At 46.0% G+C, this 26,427-nt stretch overlaps 1 protein-coding gene across 4 annotated transcripts; it reads left to right on the plus strand.

Moving 5' to 3' along the window:
• Positions 1–3,220: 3,220 nt before the first annotated feature.
• On the plus strand, positions 3,221–11,165 carry LOC125551737 (lysine-specific demethylase JMJ25). 4 transcript variants are annotated; one of them, XR_007303084.1, is made up of 13 exons: positions 3,224–4,048; positions 4,145–4,287; positions 5,437–5,536; positions 5,938–6,070; positions 6,153–6,207; positions 6,317–7,082; positions 7,435–7,764; positions 7,953–8,324; positions 8,415–8,487; positions 9,092–10,070; positions 10,182–10,267; positions 10,399–10,518; positions 10,622–10,671. XR_007303084.1 is itself a non-coding variant. In XM_048715031.1 (13 exons), exons 1-13 carry the CDS (start codon positions 3,698–3,700, stop codon positions 10,910–10,912), a joined length of 2,700 nt encoding a protein of 899 aa, XP_048570988.1. In that variant the 5' UTR covers positions 3,226–3,697; the 3' UTR covers positions 10,913–11,165. The 4 variants fall into 4 exon arrangements, 3 of the variants coding, with proteins under 3 accessions (XP_048570989.1, XP_048570991.1, XP_048570988.1); XM_048715031.1 differs by lacking the exon at positions 9,092–10,070 and adding an exon at positions 10,813–11,165 and having other exon boundaries at positions 3,226–4,048; positions 10,622–10,692; XM_048715032.1 differs by lacking the exons at positions 7,435–7,764; positions 9,092–10,070 and adding an exon at positions 10,813–11,165 and having other exon boundaries at positions 3,221–4,048; positions 10,622–10,692.
• The last annotated feature ends 15,262 nt before the right edge of the window (positions 11,166–26,427 follow it).

Here is a 26,427-nt window from a genome sequence, read left to right on the forward strand (position 1 = left end):
TATTGATGATATGGGTAGTACAAGAGTAGATCTACCACGAGATCAGAGAGGCTAAACCCTAGAAGCTAGCCTATGGTATGATTGTTGTTGTCCTACGGACTAAAACCTTCGGTTTATATAGACACGGAGAGGGTTAGGGTTACACAAGGTCGGTTACAAAGGAGGAGATATCCATATACGTATTGCCTAGCTTGCCTTCCACGCCAAGTAGAGTCCCATCCGGACACGAGACGAAGTCTTCAATCTTGTATCTTCATAGTCTAACAGTCCGGCCAATGAAGATAGTCCGGCTGTTCGGAGACCCCCTAATCCAGGACTCCCTCACCCACTCAGCCCATTCATGTAAGGCAAGAGGTGGAACCAAAGTTTAGTCCTACATTGCTAGTTTGGTGGAAGTTGGACCTCCTTATAAGGAAGGGTGTTTCCCCACATGTATGAGCATGAGAAAAAGAGGGACATTCACGCACGCTCCTCCTCCGTCGCCCGCCTCGCCACGCCGCGCCTCGTCATGACGCGCCGCGGGTTGCGGGAATGAGTCGAGTCGATGTCTAAATTAGTGGATATTGAATACGAACTCTGCACCCTTTGGCTGCTGCATGTTCGTTTCGTCTCCCTCTCTCCCTTCAGCTCCCGACGTAGCCTATTCGTCTCCTTCTCATGTGCCTATAAAAGAGAGGCCGCTCCTTTCCAGAGAGACACATCTGAAGACCATCTTCCTCTCGCCACCAAGTTCCTGAGCACTGCGTTGCCGCGACGATCTTCCCCATCTCGGCTTGCAGCGTGCACCGCAGGTCGGGACAGTATGCCTCCGAAACCGCACCTATTTGAGTCTGTACGGGAGAAGGGTGATAAGGTTTTTAGAGAGCGCTCCTGTAGGATCGAAAGTATGTCCAGAGGGGGGTGATTAGACTACTTGACCAAATAAAAACTTAACATTTTCCCAATTTTAGTTCTTGGCAGATTTTAGCTATTGTAGGACAAGTCAAGCAATCATCACACAATTCAAGCAAGCATGCAAAGAGTATATTGGCAGCGGAAAGTAAAGCATGCAACTTGCAAGAATGTAAAGGGAAGGGTTTGGAGAATTCAAACGCAATTGGAGACACGGATATTTTTCCCGTGGTTCGGATAGGTGGTGCTATCCTACATCCACGTTGATGGAGACTTCAACCCACGAAGGGTAACGGTTGCGGGAGTCCACGGAGGGCTCCACCCACGAAGGGTAATGGTTGCGCGAGTCCACAGAGGGCTCCACCCACGAAGGGTAATGGTTGCGCGAGTCCACGGAGGGCTCCACCCACGAAGGGTCCACGAAGAAGCAACCACCCACGAAGGGTCCACGAAGAAGCAACCACCCACGAAGGGTCCACGAAGAAGCAACCTTGTCTATCCCACCATGGCCATCGCCCACGAAGGACTTGCCTCACTAGCGGTAAATCTTCACGAAGTATGCGATCTCCTTGCCCTTACAAACTCCTTGGTTCAACTCCACAATCTTGTCGGAGGCTCCCAAGTGACACCTAGCCAATCTAGGAGACACCACTCTCCAAGAAGTAACAAATGGTGTGTTGATGATGAACTCCTTGCTCTTGTGCTTCAAATGATAGTCTCCCCAACACTCAACTCTCTCTCATAGGATTTGGATTTTGTGAAAAGAAGATTTGAGTGGAAAGCAACTTGGGGAAGGCTAGAGATCAAGATTCATATGGTAGGAATGGAATATCTTGGTCTCAACACATGAGTAGGTGGTTCTCTCTCAGAACATATGAGTTGGAATTGTGTATGTGTTCTGATGGCTCTCTCCACGAATGAAGAGGAGGTGGAGGGGTATATATAGCCTCCACACAAAATCCAACCGTTACACACAGTTTTCCAATCTCGGTGGGACCGAATCAACAAACTCGGTCGGACCGAAAAGGTAAACCTAGTGACCGTTAGAGATTTTCGGTGGGACTGACATGCAACTCGGTAGGACCGATATTGTTAGGATTTGGGCATAACGTAATCTCGGTGAGACCGATTACACAAACTTGGTGAGACCGAGTTTGGTAATAAGCTAACCAGAGAGTTGGTCAGGCAAACTCGGTGGGACCGATTTGCTCTTTCGGTGAGACCGAAAAGTTACAAAAAGGAAACAAAGAGTTTACATTGCAATCTCGGTGGGACCGATTCGCTCTTTCGGTGAGACCGAAAAGTTACGAAAGGGAAACAGAGAGTTTGCAATCCCATCTCGGTGAGACCGAGATCCCTATCGGTAGAACCGAATTGCTAGGGTTTGGCAGTGGCTTATGACAAGTGAAACTCGGTGGCGCCGGATAGAAAGAATCGGTAGGACCGAGTTTGGCTTAGGGTTTAGGTCATATGTGGATATGGGAAAGTAGTTGAGGGTTTTGGAGCATATCACTAAGCACATGAAGCAAAAGGCTCATTAAGCAACACCTCATCCCTCCTTGATAGTATTGGCTTTTCCTAAAGACTCAATGTGATCTTGGATCACTAAAATATAAAATGAAGAATCTTAAGCTTTTGAGCTTGAGCCAATCCTTTGTCCTTAGCATTTTGAGAGTTCCACTTTCACATCCATACCATGCCAATTATTGAGCTTTCCTGAAATAGTCATCTTGGAATAGCATTAGCTCAATGAGCTATATGTTGTTATGAATTACCAAAACCACCTAGGGATAGTTGCACTTTCAACTCCGCGCGACTATTGACTTCTTCGTCACGGATGCCCCGGACTCCGACGACTACTTATCTGACGACGACTTCTTTCCCGACATCGACAACCTCCTCGACGACATGACTGGCGAGGACACTAACCCCAAGACCAGTACTTCCGCTGTTGTACCGTACATGTTCATACTTTTTCTGTTTGAGCTTCTGCCACAGTTTCTTGCTTTAGTGTATGCTCTAGATATATTTGGTTCTAGTTCATATTTGCAGATACTATTTACTTTCTCTCTGTCAGATTACATGCCTTGCTTGATCTCTGCTATTTTAGCCATGCTTTATCTAGTATTTCCGTTAATAAAATTATGATACATTGCTCATATTTAAAAAAAATATGTCAACACATGAATATAAAACTGTGTTGGATGATAAAACATGTCCGGATCACGGGGACATAATGAGGCGGTTTGATGGTGGATGCATCCGGTGTGGCCAGCGGCCGTGACTGGGCACGCAGCGTTTTTCCGTTCCTCCGCCCACATGAAGATGAAGGAAGACCCCCGAACCAGACCGCCTCCCCCCTGCAAGAGGAGAGACCCCTTCCGCCACGGCTTGATTGCCGGTGGCTTTCCTTTCTTCCTTCCCCTGCGCAGCTGCTCTCACACGCAGATGCTGCTCTTCCTTCCGTCCCCGGACACGCAGGCAAGGCAAAGGCACCCACCACCAAATAGGAAGGGGAGTTACTCCACCACCACCAGCAGCCTAGCCTAGCCTAGCACAGCACAGCACAGCACAGCACAGCAGTGGGAGGGGGAGGCACCAGGGCAGGGCAGGTCCGGAGATGGATGGAGACTTGTTGCAGCGCAGCCCACTGCAAAGCTCCAAATTACAACACGGAGCCCAACCACCACTTATACGCCACCGCCACCACCACCAGCATCGCCACCACTTTCCCCTCCCCGATCTCCTCCCCAAACCCTAACCCCTCCCCTCGGATCCGCGCATGGAGGCGTGACGGGCCGGGGGGATGGACGCCGTGCCGGAGGACCTCCGCTGCAAGCGCTCCGACGGCAAGCAGTGGCGCTGCAGCGCCCCTTCCATGCCCGACAAGACCGTCTGCGAGAAGCACTACGTCCAGGCCAAGAAGCGCGCCGCCTCCTCCGCGCTACGCGCTACGCTCCGCAGGTCCTCCCCCTCCTACGCCGCCGCCTCCTACGCGCCGCCCCGTGAGGGCGACGCCGACGCCGACCTGCCCCTGCCAATGGCTGTCGCGAGGCCCTTCTACGGCAGTGTCGTCGGGGAGCCTGTCTACGTGGCGGAGCCGGCGGTGCGGAGGGGGCTGCCCCTCATCAATGCTATCGGCTCGCGCACCGCAGCGGTCAGTTGGTTTTACCTCTTTGTGTGTGTCTCTGTGTGTGTGTGGCTTGCGCTGCTTTGGGGTGCTGATGTTGGTGATATATGTCGATGACGGCAGGAGCTAGTCGGGAGAGCCTCTGTAGGGCTGCAAGGCTGTGCCGAGGTGAAGACGAGTTGCCACCAATGCCGGAGGAGTGTCAATGCCGTTTGGTGTACCAGCTGTGACAGGAGGGGGTATTGCGGCGGCTGCATCTCCAGATGGTATATTGCGATATGGATTATACTGTTCTACACTTATTATTAAGAGTGTCAATCTTGATTCAAGAATAATTCCATCCTAGAGGAAGGCACTTGTCCATAGGAACTGCCAAATCATAGGAACTACTCTAGGGCATTCCTGTTGGAACATGTTGCTGAAGCACATAGAGATGTTCCTGGTTAGTGTCTTGTCTTGGTAATTTCAGAAGCATAGCCTCTGCCGTGGCCTTTTAAAGGAAAAATTAATCATTATCTTGGTTCATAACAATAAAAAGTTAATGTTCCACAACCAATGTGATTTTTTTCCTGACGGTCCCTTCTCAAGAACAAGTTCAATATGGCCTAATTGAAAAGAGAATCAGATCTGATCTCACCCAATTACATTTATACAAAATATCAAGTACAAACACACCTTCTTGGTACACTACCAATTTGATGGAGAGACACCTTCAAAGAACTGGGATGGCGATCAATGCTGACGGCAATGGTGCGGGTAACACAATTTATGAACTCCACAATCAGTGTATGAGAAACAGTCAGTGCGTGAAGTGGAGCATGCAATGGCTGTGCACGTTGGAAAAAGTTGCTAAGGACTAAGAGGATCAGTTGCAACGGTTGCGGGATGAATAGGTGTTCAGGGTGACAGACTAACAGCTAATGTTTCATGCTCTTTGAGCTGGCTAAACAGGAAGAATATTTTCTTGCTTAGAGTTTAATGGTCCTGTGTTGGGTCTTAACAATAACATGCACTACCTCCGTCCATGTTTACTAGTCCCCCTCATATTTTGGGTCACAGTAGAAATAGTTCTGTCGAGCCACTGACTTCTGATCAGTAACATCTTGTTTTTATTTAGAGTGATCATATGAAAATGAGAGTGCACTTGACTTGAAAAATATTTTCATGATGTTGAGTTCATTAGGATCTCAAAAATATATTGCTCAAGATCAATTTTAGTTTCACCGTGGGGACTGTTGCATTGTCAAGGAAACACCTTATTTTTGTGGCTATTGGTTATGCTTGGTTAGCATGTTAGAAATTTGCGTATGTTGTCACCTTACACTGTACGGTGTGCATACTTGGCCATTTCGGCTTTATAGATTTGATTACAGACTCATTATTGCTTTTCCTTACTAATAGAATATGTAATGTAGGTACTCTGACATTGCAATAGATGATATTCAAAAGGTTTGTCCAGCATGCCGTGGCATTTGTAACTGCAAAGTTTGCTTACAAGGAGACAACGTAATTAAGGTATGTAGGGCATGTTTGGTTGATGGCAGGGTATCTGAGAAATTACAAAACTGCCCTCTTGATGCTAAACCATAGCTCTAACTGAGTCAAATTCCACAATTTGCACAGCTTGCAACACCAAGTTAGCCAACTTTGACTTTCTTAGCCTAGTGTTTGTTTCTTTGCCAAACTTGTAACATGTTCCACTATTTGATCACTATGCCCCACATGCAGTTGACACATCTTTTTGTCATACATTGCCTAAGCTGTGGCATGCCACAAGTTGTTTAACTTAGGTGTTTCAACATCTGGCATCCAACCAAATATGCCTGTTGGGAGTTTTCTTCCTTTTCTCTTTCCATGTATTTGATTTCCATCCTCTACTGAGTTTTCTTATGTAACACTTCTTTTGTTCTTTTAAGGCAAGGGTGCAGGAGATATCTGTTGTAGATAAGTTGAAATATCTTCATAGCATTTTGGCATATGTTCTTCCAGTGCTAAAGCAGATTTACTCCGACCAATGCTTTGAAATAGGTGTTGAAACAAGAGCTTATGGTACCTTATTTTCCCTCTTACCCTCCTTTGTGTAATAACTCTGCATGTTTCAAACAGCACCATAACATATTATATGCAATAGGGCCCAAGATGGACATCATTAGGGCAAAGATGAATTCTGATGAGCAAATGTGCTGGTACTGCTTTTGCATTCTTCTATCTGTTGCTTTTATCATTGGGATTTTATTATTCCTGCAATATAATTTAAAGCTATAGTGTAATACCTTATAAGTTACCTTTCTGCAGTGACTTTTGCAAAGTGCCAGTGTTTGATTATCATCGACACTGTCCAAGATGTTTGTATGACTTATGCCTTGACTGTTGTCGAGATATTAGGCGCTCTCAGACAAATGTAGTCAGAGGAGAATATGCTGAAAGTAAAGGTCCTGTGGTGGAGACAAATAAAAATAGTGCGAGTGACAGAGCAAGATTGGAACCATCTGCAGCAAGTGTCAACGATAAGTTGTTCCCAGAGCCGATAGATGCAAATGATATTGGCATCAGATCTTTGTTTCCTACATGGAGAGCCAACAATGATGGCAGCATCACTTGTGGGCCTCATGAGGCTGGTGGTTGTGGCTCCTCAAAGCTGGTATTAAGGCGAATATTCAAAATAAACTGGATTGGTAAGCTTGTAAAGAGTTCTCAAGAAATGGTTAATGGTTGCAAAGCACATGATCTTGAGAATGGATGCTCATCCTGTCACGATAGCAGAAGATTGGACTCAATTGGTCGCCATAACTTTGGTCTCTCAAAATGTTCAGATAGTGATGGTATTGATGGGAACTCTGTGTACTCTTCTGTACTGGAGAACTTAAAATACGAGGGTATTGTCCATTTCCGTAAACACTGGATAAATGGGGAGCCTGTAATTATTAGGAATGCATTTGAGCCTTCTTTATCATCAAGTTGGGACCCGTTAAGTATTTGGCGAGGAATCCAGGAGATCATGGATGAAAAAATGGATGAAAATGCGATAGTTAAAGCTGTGGACTGCTCAAACCAATCAGAGGTAAAACGGGAGTATTAGTTACTAGTTTATCTATCTAACTAACAGTTGTTCACTTTCTATTTGAAATGATCTTATCACTGTGACGTCTGTTTATAGACTCTGAAGTGGCATGCTATTACTTATAATATTACTGTTGCTAGTCGGCTTTGACTGTAAGAAGCATAACTTTCGCCCCAAGAGAGATGTAGGTGATGAAAATTACTTCTGTTTGTACGAGGATTTCTCAAACATCATTACCCCATCCTATAATCATGACTGAAGAAGTGAAAAAGAAAGATAGTAGAAAACTAAACACTTTTTGTGTACTATGGCTATCCTAAAATCTACATGCTGCTTTACAAAAAAAAATCAGGTGCATATCAAGCTCAACCAATTTATCAAAGGTTATTCAGATGGTCACAAGGGAGAAGATGGCAAGTTAATTATGCTGAAACTGAAAGATTGGCCTCCAGTGAGCGTATTAGAGGAGTTTCTGTTATGCCAGCGACCAGAGTTCATTGTCAATTTTCCCTTAGTAGACTTTATCCATTCTAAGTGGGGCTTTCTTAACCTTGCGGCTAAGTTACCCCCAGATGCCCTACAGTCTGAAGTAGGCCTAAAGCTGCTTATTGCATATGGAAGGCAGCAACAACCTGGTAAAAGCGATTCAGTGACAAATCTGATGGTTAAGATGGGTGATGTGGTAAGTTGCCCTTTTGCTATATTTACACTTCAAATTTCTTTTCGTTTTACTGAAGTCAAACATCCGTTTACTAGAGAATGCTGGTTGATGTTGCAACTTACCTTTTGATCTGTTTCTCGGCAATTTAATAAATTAATGAAATACAATAAACACACCACATGGCTAATGCTATGTTTTTCTGTATATAGGTACACATGTTAATGCATAGAGCTGAAATGCGTTACCTATGTCCAAAGAGTCTACAACCTGAGCAGCCGGAAAGGATTGCCAATGGGATGGCAGTGCATGTAAATGCTCATGCACCTGTGCAAAACTTGAATCTGGATATGGGGGAACAATCACCTGAACACACAGTTTCTAAGTCTTGCGGCCCTTCTGCAGGCTCTTCTGCTGAGCTATCAAGTTCATCACATTCAGAGCAAGCAAAAACTAATGGTGTAGAAAGATCTCAGCCTGGTGCTCTTTGGGATGTCTTCCGCAGGCAGGATGTGCCGATGCTGAATAAATATTTAGCTTCTAACTGGGAGGAACTTACAAATAACAGTCAGGCGATGCTCTCTGTAATTACTTCTCACTACTCTATGCCAAATTTGGCTGAACCACTTTTGTCAAATATGTTTATGTTGAGAATACTATTTCTTTGGTTTCAGGTGAAGCATCCTATTTATGATCAAGCTGTATATCTCAGGGAGCACCATAAAAGGGTATTAAAGGATCAATATGGTAAGTACACCAAATAAAGATTATCGCTTTGAAGTTGGTAGATGCAATAGTTACCGACTTCCTTTCACTGATGCACAATAGCAGCTTGTTTCATTTACTTTGCCAACTTCTCAGACTTGGGCAATCCATAATACTACTTTATTGCAATACCACATCAAGCAGATGATGTGCCATCTACTCCCTCTGTCCCATAATGTAAGACGTTTTTTTACACTAGTGCATTATGGGACGGAGGGCGTAAATTCCTACCGAATCAATAAATGTAACTATACCAATTCTTTGCTCGAAAGAGAGCAACCAAATGTCTGCTTGCTAGGTCTTGTTTACCGGGAAATCCCAACCTGATACTTCTATCTACATCCTTTTTGGTGTGGAATATGATTTTTCGCCACTACTTGACTTTGATGATTTGCCACTGGTTACTTTGCAAATGATATTTTGCCACTTCTTAGTTGGGACTTTGAGGATTTGCCCTTTTACAGTCAAAAACAATAGTAGTTACGAGTGTTTTAGATAATATATGCGCAAAACAGTGGACAACAATACCCTTGTGCCTGTTTGACTGAAGAGGCAGAAAAATAAGTAGAAATCCCCAATGTCCCAGCTCTTCCGCCTCTCGAGTTCTCTCTGCCGGCGCCAATGAAGATGAACTTGTAGAGGAGGTCCCATGGTAGGTCCTGGGTGGGCGTGAACTAGCCACGGCCGGCACTGTGGAGACGAGCGATAGGTGGCCCTCGTAGAGGAAGCCCGAGGGCCTGCACGGTGACAGCGGCGTCCCTGAACCGTGTGTAGCCAAGCGCGCCGCAGCGGCTGGGGAGCTGGAACGGCGCTGGCGAATGCTTCAGCAGCCCTGCCAGTCACCGCCGCTGCTGATGCCCTGCCTGCCCTGTGCTGCTCTTGCTCGCCGCCGCGGCCACCTACTGGTTCTACAACAGGTACTGCTGGTTGCTGCTGCTGCACGTAGTGCTGCTGCTGCTCGCACCTCTTGGCTCCACAGTGGTCAGCCGGGTATACTCTTGTGTTCTGAACGACAGCTGATGCAACACATAGTCCTTTCGCTTGGAGAGCAGGATAAATCACTGATGTGTATTAGCGTCACAAAATCCTGTGTTTGCTTCCATGGAAGAATCGATCAGCTGCTTGCATGCTTGCCATGCTGCCATGGAATAATCAATCTAGCACTTCTTCTGTGGATTGCTCACCGGCGACGGATAGAGCCAGAGGCATCATATCTTGGTCTGACGGGGGGACTGTGATGCTGAGATGTGGACCTGCATGGCTCCTGGTCGTGTTGGCCAGCGTGACCATGGCCGCCAACTCCGGATCCGCTCCCCGTGGCAAGTCACAAGAGAGATGGGGAATGAACAAACAGGAAGAGCTTGTCTGTTGGCTTGGTCGATCGAGGACATGGGCAATTTGGGGATTTCATGCGGGCCCCACCTGTAAGAGGCAAATCCTCGAAGTCCCAAGTAAAAAGTGCAAAATATCAATTGCAAAGTAGGCAGAGGCAAATTGTCGAAGGCCCAAGTAAGCAGTGGCAAGAGATCACATCCCCCCCTTTTGGCGAATTGTCGAAGTCCCACGTAAGCAGTGTGCTAGTAATATCTCATATGAGGCAGACTAATGATTTAGCTGCATCTTATTTGTATATTTTTAATTTGCGTTATGTCACCTGTATTTGTACGTTCTTACAGGAATTGAACCTCGGACATTTGAACAACATATTGGCGAGGCTGTTTTTATTCCAGCTGGCTGTCCTTACCAAGTAAAAAATCTCCAGGTATGCTTCTAGTGATTTTGCGCCATCACAGATTGCTATACTGAACCTTACTGCTTTGGATGATCTACTCTTTGAAATGGTTCATCGTCTGCAAATATAGTTACATCGTCTTTTGTTAAAATATGGTTCAGTCTACGGTTCAGTTGGCTCTGGATTTTTTGTCGCCTGAGAGTTTGCGGGAGTCGGCTCGTATGGCCCAAGAGATACGCTGCCTGCCAAATCATCATGATGCAAAACTGAAGATGCTTGAGGTACCTCAGAACTGAGCTGGTCACCGAGCAGTTGCTTTATGCCTATGTCACTTACCGTTCGGAACAAAAAGGAACCTTACGAGTTTTGTCATCAAACATGCAGGTTGGAAAAATAGCTTTATATGCAGCAAGTTCCGCTGTCAAAGAAATTCAGAAAATAACCCTTGATCCCAAGTAGGTGCACTTAACTTGTCTCCTTGAGCGTAGAACTGTAGAGATCTTCACCTCTCCTTTTTTCATACGCCTTTAGTTGATCTATGCTGCTTATAAACCCAGTATCTGTGCCTTTCTCAGGTTTAATCTGGATATCAGATTTGAGGATCAGAACCTAACCCGGGCAGTTTCAGAGAACTTGGCTAGAGTCACTAAACAACGAAAGGTGTCTTGTGGTTGACATTCTGCAAGTCCTCAGGAGATGCGGGATGTAAAATTGAAATTGAAATCCATGTGAAGTAGATATAGCAAATTGTACATGTAGTATACCATGTCCCGAAAGAAACACATTCACAACTCTTGTCAGATAGTATTGACTTCACCTGTATATTGTGGGTTAGGAGTAACGGCTGTGCTCATGTCAACAAAAATAATGTGTTGAGCAATTAATGAACATTACTATGAGAGTATGATTGATAACTACTCTTCCGCCATTTTGAAGAGAATTTCAGACAATTTTGGGTCGAGTAATATGGAGTTTGGCCCTGTTGTGCTCTAGCTTACATTCACAAAAACAAAACAAAACAAACAGGTTAGATTTAATAGTGACGTTATAGCATGGGCAAATTTGCCCCCCAAACATATGCATGTAGATTATATAGCACACAATTAATTCAACACAAACCAAAATAAACTGCAATTCAACACAAGCCAAGATAAACTTTACCTATTCATACACAGGCCATACATAATGAATCAAAATACACCTTTGTTGTGCTCGTTGATCTCCATCTGCTTGTTGGTGAACCACTTCTTTCGTCATCCAAGAGGCCACTTCTTTCTTCATCCAAGAAACTAGTGTCCCGCAACATGATCCTCGACTCTCCCTGGTAAAAGAAAAGCCACGATCCTTGACTCTGTGACCACGCAAGCCTTGCTTTCTTCTCAATCTCAGTTGACTCCAATGTCTTCGCCTTTTCAAGCTTTCACTTTTTTTTTCATTTCACTTCTCCATATCCGTTCTCTGGCTTTCAATGTTCACCTCTCTCGCACCCTCTCTCAATTGAACTCTCTCTTTTTGCACATCCAAGAAGAACATGTACCTCTCATCCTTCTGCTCCTCCCTTTCTTTTGCATTTTCATCAATGTCGCCCCCTTGTTGGAAAAGATGTACATCCATGTGGTAGGCAATTTGCTTGTCGCACCGTCACGCACTAGCCTTTCCTTCTCCCACTTCTTCCCCATCACATGTCTAATCCTTTTTGGCACAATCCCTTGTCCGTCCGCCCCTTCACTTGGCTTATCGCCGTCATCCAATCTAATAGGTTGATGAGAGCTTGAGCCATAATTGTTCTTCGTATTCTTGGTGTGGTTCTTGAGATCTTCATAAAGGGGTGCGTCAATTCGGTCGCCCATTCAACGCTATCCACAAATGGGACAGAGTGAATGGATTTTTCTCAACTTGATGGTACAAAGTAGCGGCGAACCTCATGTAGCAAGAAAAAAAATCACACGTCAACATAATGGCACAAACGAATTGAGCAATAAAAATAACGATCGTGTGAAGCAAGCAAAACTTACATGGCTTTTGACTCCAACTCCACTTTGTTGCTTATTCACCACATGTGCATAGAAACCGCAAAACTTGTTCATGGACTCTTGGATTGTGGCCCATCTATGTTGGAGAGAGCCTTGTTGCGGGTGTTACGACTCCACATAGTGATTGTGTTCATGGTACCAAGCATGGATTTTTTTTGCCAATACTATGAGCCCTTTTGCTCAGTTCTACATATAAGATCCATGGTTGTGGCCAACCAAGCTCTACACAACAAGACATCTTCATGGTTGAGAATGATGGTCCTCTTGTCTACGGAGTCTTCTTTGTTTGAGTGCCCGATGATTGCCCAACATTACAGAAGGGGAATCGGTATCACTCATTTCATAAGTTGGAGGTTCCTGACTGCCATTTATGAAACCATCTTGAATAAGTCCTAAAGATGCATCACAATGAAGATACCATCCTAAAATTGATCCAAAAAGCATATGGGGCAAGGAAAACCCCGTAAATTCTGACCCAAACCTTCCTCGGACAGTTGGTGGGCATGCCCCCTGCCGGAGATGCCCGACGTTTTCCGCGATGTTGGAGTTGCGGTGACTCGTATGTCGTCTCCAGGGAGGCGTCCTCTTCTACTTGCATGAAGTCATTCGGGATGCCCCTAATTACTGAGGCGGAACAATGTCAGGCGTGGCCGTGTCAGTGGGCGCGTGGGTGCCGAAGTAGACACGACGAGCTCCATTTGGACGACATTCTTCCCTGCCTTCTCAACAACTTCCATCTCAGCCTTCTCATAGGCACGCTGACGGGCAAGCCGCTTTCTTTAGGTGACAGTCTTCGCCTTGTTCATGACAGTGGGGACTCCGATAGACTCCGGTGGGCGGATGGCAGAATGAGTGTGACGAGGAGGAGGAGGAGGTAGGCTACATAGACACAGAGCAAGGGCGGAAGGAGGGCACCAACATAGGTGCGGGATGCAAGAGAGATGACGGTTAGTTTAGTCAATTTGGAGGGATTTGATGTGGATCCATCCTGTCGGATCCGACGTGGCGGACGTGTCCAGGAGACTCCAAATCAGCACCACATATGGCTTGGGTTTGAGGGGTGCCGGACAACTCAGACATATGGCCTGAGTTTGGAGTCTTGGGTGGCATTTTTTTGGGTCCAAGTGGTGTCTAGGTTGTCCCTGGATATACAGGGACCGAGTAGAGGATCCGGTTAGAGATGCTCTTAAAGCATTTATAGCAGAGTCGCCATATCACCGGTCACCATATGGAATATGGAGATCATGATCGCTATGCACAAACACCAAGTCGCCATATCTTCTCTTTTCTGATCTATTTTTTGTTGTATCAACTCAAAAATGCACACACTCAATTTTGGGGATTAAACACTAACTTGGAATAACATTGCATTACAAAGTGGTTACACCGGGGTAGAAAAGTAGATTAGCAACATTTTTTTACTAAACTGATGACTATTTAATGTCCTGGGAGAAGCACTAGTTGCTCTTCACCATGATGTCGGTGAATGCGTGTACGAGGCACATGCATATTTGATGAGTCGACTCATCATGTACATGCGGCGGTGTTAAGGTCCAATGACCTCATCTTCGTCCCATTCATGCCTATTGTCGTCAAGGTTGGGGATGACTTTTTTGAGAGGGCAAAGTCCTAATAGGGCGCGATTTGACTCGATGAATGTCACAATCTCATGTCGAATGTGCACCATCTAAGGAACTCCCTCTCCGCAGTCAAATCCGCCTGTCTCCCCTTGAATGGAGTCAAATTGCGTATTGCTCTCTGCATGCACCGCCTTCCCGGCATTGATATGCTTGAAGATGTCGCCGGGGTGGATGGCCGGGGTGTGAGCGACGTAGCGCTCACCCCATAGCTCCTTAACATAATGGCGACGAGAGCACGTGTTGCCTGATATGAGCTATGTCGATGAGGCATCACCTACTCATAGGGGTCCCCACACACCCATTGGATACCCAAAATAGTGAAGTGTATTGTGCTGGATTCAGGGCTCCGCAGACCCAAGGTAGATTCGAACTCTGGGGTACGTGCGAAGAACTCAACCTCCCTAGCCTGCCAACTCGTCGATCTCACGGCCTAACTCGACAAACTGATGAAGAAAGGGACAAGACAGTTTGCCCAGGTTCGGGCCACCTTGCGGTGTAGTACCCTACTCCTGCTTTGTGGTGGATTAGCCTCGAGGTGGGCTGAGGATGAACTAGTACAGAGGAAAAACAACCTCAGGAGGTGTGTTCTTGTGCTTGTGAGGGTGTGGATGGTCTGGATGATCTGTCCCCCTCTATGGTGGTGGCTAGACTATCTTTATAGTGGCCTTGGTCCTCTTCCCAAAATGAAGGCGGGAAGGGATCCCACAACGGCCAAATTCGAAGGAAGACAACTAGTACATCTTATCCTGACGAAAGGTGGTCTGCGCCTACAAAGCTTCTGGTTATGACGTCGTGGTGGGCTCGGTGATGACCTTCGTCCTGGCGGTCTTGGTCTTGTAGCATGGAAATGGAAACCTTTAGTTGATTCCTCGGGACTCCGCGTCTGCGCTTGCCTCTTTAGCACCAAAGAGGAAACCTGTTGTACTGCGCTCGCTGGCGCCCGCCTGGCCTTGGTCGTCATGGCTTGCGTCATCTGAACCTCACGAGGTGAGGGCTCGCATGGAAATCTCCGCTCCTCAGGAGCCAGCGTAATGAGGCCACTCCTTCTGGAGGTCTTGGCGTCATCCGGCTCGCGAGGCTTGGCCCCTCGTGAGGGTCTTATGATGTCGGTGCTGAAGATGGGCCGTCCCAGGTCGCCGATCGAGCCATGCCATGGGCCGCAGGCAGGCAAGTCTGGGTACTCTGGTTCCCAGAACGCCGACATATTGGGATTCCAATTCGGGCAACCGTCGAGGGCAGGATCCTCGCGTGACCTCTAGTGCATAATGGTGATCCCGCTCATTAGTATTCTCTTCATCTTCTATTTGTTTTCTTGTCTTTATGTAATTGGCAATATAAGGATTTTCAATGCAATTCACCGCAGAATACATATAAATTTCCTCTAGATCAAATCAAGAACTGTCTCAAGGGCAAATTTTGGAATATCCTTAGTTATACGTTTCATTTCTTCATAACCCAGAAGCAAACTAAGTTCATTATGATGCGCAAGGGAAATCAAGTCATCACAATTTTTGGACACGATTCGATCATGAAACAATTTGCATTGGATATTTAAATGACCACGTTCATTGCAAAATTCACAAGGATGGGTAAGAAAATTTAAATTTTCAGCACAAACATCTAGCCTTTCTTGCAACCATTTAGTTTCTAAATACTTATGCCTCTTGCAAAATCTATCTTCCCTATTTAGTGTGTACTTGCAAACTCTATGCACTCCACAAAAATTGACATGCTTATAAGAGGCATTTTCATCATGACTAGTGCAATCATCATTAGTACTATGGATATTCAAAGAGTTCGTACTTTGAGCCCGCGCTTGGTCGGTCAACAGTGATCAATCAGGAAGGGTTGGACAAGGCCCGGCCGACCCTTGCCGCTGCTTCCAATGAGTGGAAGGCGGCGACGGTCTGGCCAGCTTCACGGGCTCAGATCGATATGACGGCCACCGAGATCCCCATCCACCTTCACGCTCTCCTGTCTAGCCTGGTCCCCCCTTTCTCTGATTTCTTCAATGCCGTGCTTTCACATTATCAGAACCACGCACTGCATTTGGACCCCGGGTCCATTGTGCTCCTCGTCGCTTTTGCCTTCCTGTGCGAGGCTGATGTCTACTACACAACTTTCTTCTTGTAGACGTTGTTGGGCCTCCAAGTGCAGAGGTTTGTAGGACAGTAGCAAATTTCCCTCAAGTGGATGACCTAAGGTTTATCAATCCATGGGAGGCGCAGATGAAGATGGTCTCTCTTAAACAACCCTACAACCAAATAACAAAGAGTCTCTTGTGTCCCCAACACACCCAATACAATGGTAAATTGTATAGGTGCACTAGTTCGGCGAAGAGATGGTGATACAAGTGCAATATGGATGGTAGATATGGGTTTTTGTAATCTGAAAATATAAAAACAGCAAGGTAACTAATGATAAAAGTGAGCACAAATGGTATTGCAATGCTTCGAAACAAGGCCTAGGGTTCATACTTTCACTAGTGCAAGTTCTCTCAACAAGGATAACATAATTAGATAATATAACTATCCCTCAACATGCAACAAAGAGTCACTCCAAAGTCACTAATAGCGGAGAACAAATGAAGAGATTATTGTAGGGTACGAAACCACCTCAAAGTTATTCTTTTCGATCAATCTGTTGGGCTATTCCTATAAATGTCACAAACAGCCCTAGAGTTCGTAGTAAAATAACAACTTAAGACACAAATCAACCAAAACCCTAATGTCACCTAGATACTCCAATGTCACCTCAAGTATCCGCGGGTATGATTATACGATATGCATCACACAATCTTAGATTCATCTATTCAACCAACACAAGGAACTTCAAAGAGTGCCCCAAAGTTTCTACTGGAGAGTCAAGACGAAAACATGTGCCAACCCCTATGCATAAGTTCACAAGGTCACAAAACTCGCAAGTTGATCACCAAAACATACATCAAGTGGATCACGTGAATATCCCATTGTCACCATAGATAAGCACTTGCAAGACATACATCAAGTGTTCTCAAATCCTTAAAGACTCAATCCGATAAGATAACTTCAAAGGAAAACTCAATTCATCACAAGGAGATAGAGGAGGAGAAACATCATAAGATCCAACTATAATAGCAAAGCTCGCGGTACATCAAGATCGTGCCATATCAAGAACACGAGAGAGAGAGAGAGATCAAACACATAGCTACTGGTACATACCCTCAGCCTTGAGGGTGAACTACTCCCTTCACGTCATGGAGAGCACCGGGATGATGAAGATGGCCATAGGTGATGATTCCCCCCTCCAACAGGGTGCCGGAACAGGGCCCCGATTGGTTTTTGGTGGCTACAGAGGCTTGCGGCGGCGGAACTCCCGATCTATGTTAAGTTCTAGAAGTTTTGGGATTTATAAGAGAGGTTGGCATCGAGAAAAAGTTAGGGGCCCCCACAGGGAGTCCACGAGGCAGGGGGCGTGCCCCAGGGGGGTGGGCGCGCCCTCCACCCTCATGGGGCCCACGGGACTCCCCTCCGGTAACTCTTCATTCCAGTATTTTTTATATTTTCCAGAAAAAATCTCCGTTGATTTTCAGCGCATTCCCAGAACTTTTATTTCTGCACAAAACACCACCACGGGTAGTTCTGCTGAAAACAACGTCAGTCCGGGTTAGTTCTAACCAAATCATACCAAAATCATGTGAAAATATTATAAACATGGCATGAATACATCAAAAATTATAGATACGTTGGAGATGTATCAGAGGCCATTGTGGGCATCGCCTCATCTGTGGCCTTGTCCCGCCATTTCTTCTCGCTTCATCTGGTCGAGAACAAACAATGCTCGGGATGCGTGTCGTTACGGGCGGTGGCGGCAACGGCTGACTCTAGCATTGACTTCACGCTTCGTCCGGATGCGACGGGATTCCAGGAGCAGTGGGTGTATGTGGATGCCGCCACGTACACTTCCCTTCTCCAGCTTCCGCGGGCGCCAGCGGAGCCGAGCTCCGGCTGGGGACATGCGAAGCTCATCGACCGGCGGCTCGCCCGCGTCTGGTCCAGGTTTGCCGAGCTGAAGAAGGCGGGGGTGATGGCGCCGATGGTGGTGAGGGAGTTCGTCCGGCGACGCATCGCCCCGCTTCAATGCCACTCTCGCCCAATGCGGGCCTTTGCTGGCCCCAACAACCCCATGAGGCTTCAGGTGCTCACTTCCCTCCAAGATGCTGCAGACGGTGCTCCAGCTCCCGACGGGCGACCAAGCGCCTCCCGCACTCCCAGCAGACAAGTGCCTTCTGTATCAATGCTCGAATGGGGAGGCCTTCGCGAAGAGATGCCTTGCTTCGACATGTGGGGGCTGCGCCCAATGGGCCTTGAGGGGCCTCGCGAGAATCCCATCTTAGTGCCCCCTGTGCTTGTCGATCCTGTGGCGTGTGCCCCAAATGAGGTTGCAGGGGGGCGAACGGCGCCGGGTACTCCTGGAGCAACTGCTGGGGAGCAGATGCCGCCAGGTGTTCTTGAGATAGCCGCTCCTGAAGTTCCGCCGAGCGCTCCTGAGGTGACCGCTGGTGAGCAGGTGCGACCCGGTGCTCCCGAGGCGGCTGCCCCTGAAGCTCCGACAAGTGCTCCTGAGGTGGCGGTACGCATCCCAGCTTCAAAGGGCCATGCTCCGACCCTCGGCTTGCTTTGTCTGAACCTTGGAGCACTCTGCAAGGGGAAAAGGCTCTAGAGCAGTGGTGATGCCCTCGGCCCCTAAAACAGAGGAAGTACATAGCCATAGACGAGTAAGTGCCTTATCTTTGTTGTTCTTCACGTGTCGCGCCCTTGCCTGACCGCGGCTCCTTAGGGTCCCTTCGGTTGCGGCGGCGAAACCTCCTGGGAGCGACCTCCGGAGGCCCTTGGTCCGCTCTCGATTCCAGGCCCCTCACGACAAACATCCACATGAGGCACAGGACCGGCCTATGAGGCGGGGGCGCCACTGGATGGCCATGAGCCTGTGACCCCAGGACCCTTCCTCCGCGACTACCTCTGGGGTGCAGGGGGCGTCCCAAGGGCTCCTCCGTTGATGCTTGTTGGTAGTTGGGCTGCCCCAGCATCGGCGTCATCCCCGAGCAGTGAGGCCAAGATGCGTAGTGCCTCCGCCAAGGCTCGGGGATTGATTGAAGGAGCGCCGACATCCAGCCCCCTTCCAAAGGTGAGCGAGTCAGCCCACGCCTCCACGGTAGCCCTGGTGTGGAGGAGGGGCTCGACCATGCGCTGGAGCTCGCACGCAGGCGCAGAGCCGTCCGCCATGACCTTTTCCAAGAAGCAATGAGCGCGCTGGGTCGGCTTGGGGGAGAACTTGTTGACGTCGACGCACGCCTTGAAGCGGACGACCTCCTCCTGTCGCGCAAGTGGCATCATCTGAAGGTCGCCGTCAACCTTGGGCGTTCGCAGCATGAGCACGCCAGGGCTGATGCCGCGGCGTCCCTCGTGGCTTCTCGCGAGGCCTGCACCCAGGCTTTGGAGGAGGCCAGCACCACTGACCGCCGCCGCAAGGCGGCCGAGGATCATGAGAGGGAGTTTCAAGCTTCGAACGCCACCCTTGAGCGGCAGGTCCGGGCGCGCAGGGCCGCCCTGGCAGTGCCGCCAAATGTGGCCCCTCTGACGAGAGGGAGATCCAAGAGCGTGAGGACGCGCTGGCGCTCGAGGTCTTGGAGCATAACTTGGAGCTCGAGCCCTGGAGGTGAGGGAGCTCCAGGCAGCCGCGGTCGAGGACGCCCTTGTCGCGCGGGAGGCCAGGGTCCAACAGGAAGTTAACCAGAAGGTGGCGAAGATCCGCAGGGCTCTTGATGACGAGCACCGCCGGGAGTTGAGGCTCCAGGAGACCCTGTTCCAACAGCGGCAGGTCGAGCTTGAGGGCAGGACCATCGCCCTCAGCGCGAAGCTGGCCGCAACGGAGCAATGGGAGAGGACCGCCAAGGAGGCTCAGGCCTCCGCCCAAGCCGACTTGGCTTCCACCCAAGCTGACTTGTCCTTACTCCAGCAGCATGTCGAGGGCGTCACGTCTATTGGTAGAAGGCCACAAATGAAGCATACCACCGTCGGATGATGTAGCACGAGCGTTCCTCGATGCTCAAGGACATCAGGACCAAGGCTAACTGGACCTTAGGTACCATCTGTGAAGAGAGCATCTCCCACCCGCACGAAGACGATGACGCCGGCCACCTCCACTTTTTCACTCAAGTCGTGACACGCTTGGAAGACTGGGCCATGAGGGCTCGCCGGCTTGTCATGGAGGGAAGCCGTGGCCTCCCTGGGCACGCGTTCTCACGCGTCTTTAGCCACCTCCTTAGCCTTGATCCCGACTTTGACTTCAACGCTGCGATAGCCCCCATGCCCACGGTCATCCAGGGCAATCTGGCGAACTGGGTGGACGACCATGTGGACGACCTGGTCGCAGAGTTCGCTCCCGAAGACAGCGTGGTCGTGCTTGCAGCCGAAGAAGAGGGTGCAGATGGTGATGATGAAGGCGATGACATCGACGGCAGCGCATCTGGCTAAGCTTGCATTTCCCTCCTTTGTCCTGACCTGTATGCCAAAAACTCTGGATATGGCTCTGCGGGGCATGAAAGCATTTTTTGAGGGGGGCTTATAATGTATGAAATGATGATATGCTCTTGAGATAGATTCTGGAATGTGCCGTCGTGAGCCAGGAGGCTCCCGACCAAAGAAATTGTCGTGACCTATCTTTGGTGCCGTTGGTCTTGAGCGGGTTCTGGTGTTGTGGAAGCACTACTCTCCCGAGGCGGGCCCTCCGGGGGCTCGTGAGGGTTTAGGCCTCCCGGGGCGCCTACTGGCCTGCCTAAGAGGGTTTTGGCCTCCTGGGTGCCTCCTGAGGCTCTATAATTTTTGATTGCTCCATGCTATTATATATTCTGTTTTGGATGTTTAATGGACTTATTTATACACTTTTATATTATTTTTGGGACTAACCTATTAACCGGAGGCCCAACCCAAATTGATGTTTTTTTTTGCCTATTTCAGTGTTACGCAGAAAAAGAATATCAAACGGAGTCCAAACGGAATGAAACCTTCGGGAGCGTGATTTTTGGAACAACCGTGATCCAGTGGACTTGGAGTGGACGTCAAGCAACCAACGAGGAGGTCACGAGGGAGGGGGCGCGCCTACCCCCTAGGGGCGCCCTCCACCCTCGTGGGCCCATCATGGCTCCACCGACCTACTTCTTCCTCCTATATATACCTACGTACCCTGAAAACATCGGGGAGCACCACGAAAACCTAATTCCACCACCGCAACCTTTTGTACCCATGAGATCCCATCTTGGGGCCTTTTCCGGCGCTCCGTCGGAGGGGGCATTGATCACGGAGGGCTTCTACATCAACACCATAGCCTCTCCGATGATGTGTGAGTAGTTTACCTCAGACCTTCGGGTCCATAGTTATTAGCTAGATGGCTTCTTCTCTCTCTTTGGATCTCAATACAAAGTTCTCCTCGATTCTCTTGGAGATCTATTCGATGTAATCTTCTTTTGCGGTGTGTTTGTCGAGATTCGATGAATTATGGGTTTATGATCAAGATTATCTATGAACAATATTTGAATCTTCTCTAAATTCTTTTATGTATGATTGGTTATCTTTGCAAGTCTCTTCGAATTTTCAGTTTGGTTTGGCCTACTAGATTGATCTTTCTTGCAATGGGAGAAGTGCTTAGCTTTGGGTTCAATCTTGCGGTGCTCGATCCGAGTGACAGTAGGGGAAACGACACGTATTGTATTGTTGCCATCGAGGATAAACAGATGGGGTTTATATCATATTGCATGAGTTTATCCCTCTACATCATGTCATCTTGCTTAAAGCATTACTCCGTTCTTATGAACTTAATACTCTAGATGCATGCTGGATAGCGGTCGATGTGTGGAGTAATAGTAGTAGATGCAGGCAGGAGTCGGTCTACTTATCACGGACGTGATGCCTATATACATGATCATACCTAGATATTCTCATAACTATACTCAATTCTATCAATTGCTCGACAATAATTTGTTCACCCACCGTAATACTTATGCTGTCTTGAGAGAAGCCACTAGTGAAACCTATGGCCCCCCGGGTCTATCTTCTATGATATTAATCTCCCGTCAACTAGCTATTTCTGGCACTGTTTATTTTGCAGTCTTTACTTTCAATCTACATCATAAAAATACCAAAAATATTTATCTTATTATTATTATCTCTATCAGATCTCACTCTTGCAAGTGGCCGTGAAGGGATTGACAACCCCTTTATCGCGTTGGTTGCGAGGTTCTTATTTGTTTGTGTAGGTACAAGGTGACTCGTGCGTGGTCTCCTACTGGATTGATACCTTGGTTCTCAAAAACTGAGGGAAATACTTACGCTACTTTGCTGCATCACCCTTTCCTCTTCAAGGGAAAACCAACGCATGCTCGAGAGGTAGCAAGAAGGATTTCTAGTACCGTTGCCGGGGAGGTCTACGCCAAGTCAAGACATACCAAGTACCCATCACAACTCTTATCCTTCGCATTACATTATTTGCCATTTGCCTCTCGTTTTCCTCTCCCCCACTTCACCCTTACCGTTTTATTCGCCCTATTTTCCTTTCGTCCTCTCCTTCCGTTCGCTTTTTCTTCTTTTCGCTTGTTTGCTTGTGTGTTGGATTGCTTGCTTGTCACGATGGCTCAAGATAATACTAAATTGTGTGACTTTGCCAATACCAACAATAATGATTTTATTAGCACTCCAATTGCTTCTCTTACCGATGCTGAGTCTTGTGAAATTAATACTGCTTTGTTGAATCTTGTCATGAAATATCCGTTTTCTGGCCTTCCTAGTGAAGATGCCGCTACCCATCTAATTTTTTTGTTGATTTGTGTGATATTCAAAAGAAGAAAGATGTGGATAATGATATTGTTAAACTTAAGCTATTTCCGATTTTTCTTAGAGATCGTGCTAAAGCTTGGTTTTCGTCTTTGCCTAAAAATAGTATTGATTCGTGGAATAAGTGCAAAGATGCTTTTATCTCTAAGTATTTTCCTCCCGCTAAGATCATCTCTCTTAGAAATGATATTATGAATTTTAAGCAACTTTATCATGAACATGTTGCACAATCTTGGGAGAGGATGAAATTAATGATGCATAATTGCCCTACACATGATTTGAATTTATGGATGATTATACAAATTTTTTATGCCGGATTGAATTTTGCTTCTAGAAATCTTTTAGATTCGGCCGCGGGAGGCACTTTTATGGAAATCACTTTAGGAGAAGCTACTAAACTCCTAGATAATATTATGGTTAATTATTCTCAATGGCACACCGAAAGATCTAATAGTAAAAAAGTTCATGCGATTGAAGAGATTAATGTTTTGAGTGGAAAGATGGATGAACTTATGAAATTGTTTGCTAATATTAGATTCCAATTTCCGTTAAGGAAAGGCATGGAACACTTCCCTAGAAAGAAAATTAAGTTACCTTATGAATCTATTATGACAGCCACTTATGGATTGCATACCAAAGATGGCAATACCTAGATCTATCTTCGCTTTTATGCCTAGCTAGGGGCGTTAAACGATAGCGCTTGTTGGGAGGCAACCCAATTTTATTTTTGTTCCTTGATTTTTGTTCCTGTTTAGTAATAAATAATTTATCTAGCCTCTGTTTTGGTTGTGTTTTTGTGTTTAATTAGTGTTTGTGCCAAGTAGAACCGTTGGGAAGACTTGGGGAAAGTCTTTTTGATCTTGCTGTAAAAAACAGAAACTTTAGCGCTCACAAGAATTGCTGCCATTTTTTATTGGAGAGTGCTATTTAATTAATTATTTTTAGATGATTATTAGATAAATCCTTCACATCCAGCACTTTATTTTAGGATTTTTGGGGTTCCAGAAGTATGCGTTAGTTACAGATTACTACAGACTGTTCTGTTTTTGACAGATTCTGTTTTTCGTGTGTTGTTTGCTTATTTTGATGAATCTATGGCTAGTAATGGAGCTTATAAACCATAGAAAATTTGGAATAAATTAGGTTTAACACAAATATAAATAAAGAATAAGTTCATTACGTACCTTGAAGTGGTGTTTTGTTTTCTTTCGCTAACGGAGCTCACGAGATTTTTTTTGTTAAGTTTTGTGTTGTGAAGTTTTCAAGTTTTGGGTAAGGATTTGATGGATTATGGAACAAGGAGTGGCAAGAGCCTAATCTTGGGGATTCCCAAGGCACCCCAAGGTAAAATCCAAGGACACTAAAAAGCCTAAGCTTGGGGATGGCCCGGAAGGCATCCCCTCTTTTGTCTTCATTTATCGGTAACTTTACTTGGAGCTATATTTTTATTCACCACATGATATGTGTTTTGCTTGGAGCGTCTTGTATGATTTGAGTCTTTGCTTTTTAGTTTACCACAATCATCCTTGCTGTACACACCTTTTGAGAGAGACACACATGAATCGGAATTTATTAGAATACTCTATGTGCTTCACTTATATCTTTTGAGCTATATAGTTTTTGCTCTAGTGCTTCACTTATATCTTTTAGAGCACGGTGGTGGTTTTATTTTATAGAAATAATTGATCTATAATGCTTCACTTATATTATTTTGAGAGTCCTTTAGAACAGCATGGTAATTTGCTTTTGATATTATAAAAAAAACTTTCATATAAGTGCATTGAATACTAAGAGAAGTTTGATACTTGATGATTGTTTTGAGATATGGAGATAGTGATATTAAAGTTATGCTAGTTGAGTATTTGTGAATTTGAGAAATACTTGTGTTGAAGTTTACAAGTCCCGTAGCATGCACATATGGTAAAAATTATGTAACAAATTTGAAACATGAGGTGTTATTTGATTGTCTTCCTTATGAGTGGTGGTCGGGGACGAGCGATGGTCTTTTCCTACCAATCTATCCCCCTAGGAGCATGCGCGTAATACTTGGTTTTTGATGACTTGTAGATTTTTGCAATAAGTATGTGAGTTCTTTATGACTAATGTTGAGTCCATGGATTATACGCACTCTCACCCTTCCATCATTGCTAGCCTCTTCGGTACCGTGCATTGCCCTTTCTCACCTTGAGAGTTGGTGCAAACTTCGCCGGTGCATCCAAACCCCGTGGTACAATACGCTCTATCACACATAAACCTCCTTATATCTTCCTCAAAACAGCCACCATACCTACCTATTATGGCATTTCCATAGCCATTCCGAGATATATTGCCATGCAACTTTCCACCATTCCATTTATTATGACACACATCATCATTTTCATATTGCCTTGCATGATCATGTAGTTGACATCGTATTTGTGGCAAAGCCACCGTTCATAATTCTTTCATACATGTCACTCGTGAGTCATTGCACATTCCGGTACACCACCGGAGGCATTCATATAGTCATATCATGTTCTAGTATCAAGTTGTAATCATTGAGTTGTAAATAAATAGAAGTGTGATGATCATCATTAATAGAGCATTGCCCCCCCCCCCAAAAAAAGAAAGGCCAAAAAAGGCCCAAAAGAAATAAAAATAAAAAGGGGCAATGCTACTATCCTTTTTTCCACACTTGTGCTTCAAAGTAGCACCATGATCTTGATGATGGAGAGTCTCTTGTTTTGTCATTTTCATATACTAGTGGAAATTTTTCATTATAGAACTTGGCTTGTACATTCCAACAATGGGCCTCCTCAAGTGCCCTAGGTCTTCGTGAGCAAGCAAGTTGGATGCACACCCACTTAGTTTCTTTTGTTGAGCTTTCATACATTTATAGCTCTAGTGCATCCGTTGCATGGCAATCCCTACTCCTTGCATTTGACATCAATTGATGGGCATATCCCTAGCCCATTGATTAGCCGCGTCAATGTGAGACTTTCTCCTTTTTTGTCTTCTCCACATAACCCCCTTCATTATATTTTATTCCACCCATAGTGCTATATCCATGGCTCATGCTCGTGTATTGCGTGAAAGTTGAAAAAAGTTTGATATTACTAAAGTATGAAACAATTGCTTGGCTTGTCATCGGGGTTGTGCATGATGAGAGCATTCTTGTGTGACGAAAATGGAGCATGACCAAACTATATGATTTTGTAGGGATGAACTTTCTTTGGCCATGTTATTTTGAGAAGACATGATTGCTTAGTTAGTATGCTTGAAGTATTATTATTTTTATGTCAATATTAAACTTTTATCTTGAATCTTTCGGATCTGAACATTCATGCCACAATAAAGAAAATTACATTGAGAAATATGTTAGGAAGCATTCCACATCAAAAATTCTGTTTTTATCATTTACCTACTCGAGGACGAGCATGAATTAAGCTTGGGGATGCTTGATACGTCTCCAACGTATCTATAATTTTTGATTGCTCCATGCTATTATATATATTCTATTTTGGATGTTTAATGGGCTTATTTATACACTTTTATATTATTTTTGGGACTAACCTATTAACCGGAGGCCCATCCCAAATTGTTGTTTTCTTGCCTATTTCAGTGTTTCGCAGAAAAAGAATATCAAACGGAGTCCAAACGGGATGAAACCT

This window comes from Triticum urartu, chromosome 4, assembly GCF_003073215.2.
Source record: "Triticum urartu cultivar G1812 chromosome 4, Tu2.1, whole genome shotgun sequence".
Taxonomy (NCBI): domain Eukaryota; kingdom Viridiplantae; phylum Streptophyta; class Magnoliopsida; order Poales; family Poaceae; genus Triticum; species Triticum urartu.

Excerpts from the sequence above, each read along its gene's own strand:
- LOC125551737 (XM_048715031.1), top strand. The coding sequence starts at position 3,698 with ATGGACGCCGTGCCGGAGGACCTCCGCTGCAAGCGCTCCGACGGCAAG. Across the intron at positions 7,083-7,434 it reads ACTGCTCAAACCAATCAGAG|GTGCATATCAAGCTCAACCA; the intron begins GTAAAACGGGAG and ends AAAAAAAATCAG. Across the intron at positions 8,325-8,414 it reads ACAGTCAGGCGATGCTCTCT|GTGAAGCATCCTATTTATGA; the intron begins GTAATTACTTCT and ends CTTTGGTTTCAG.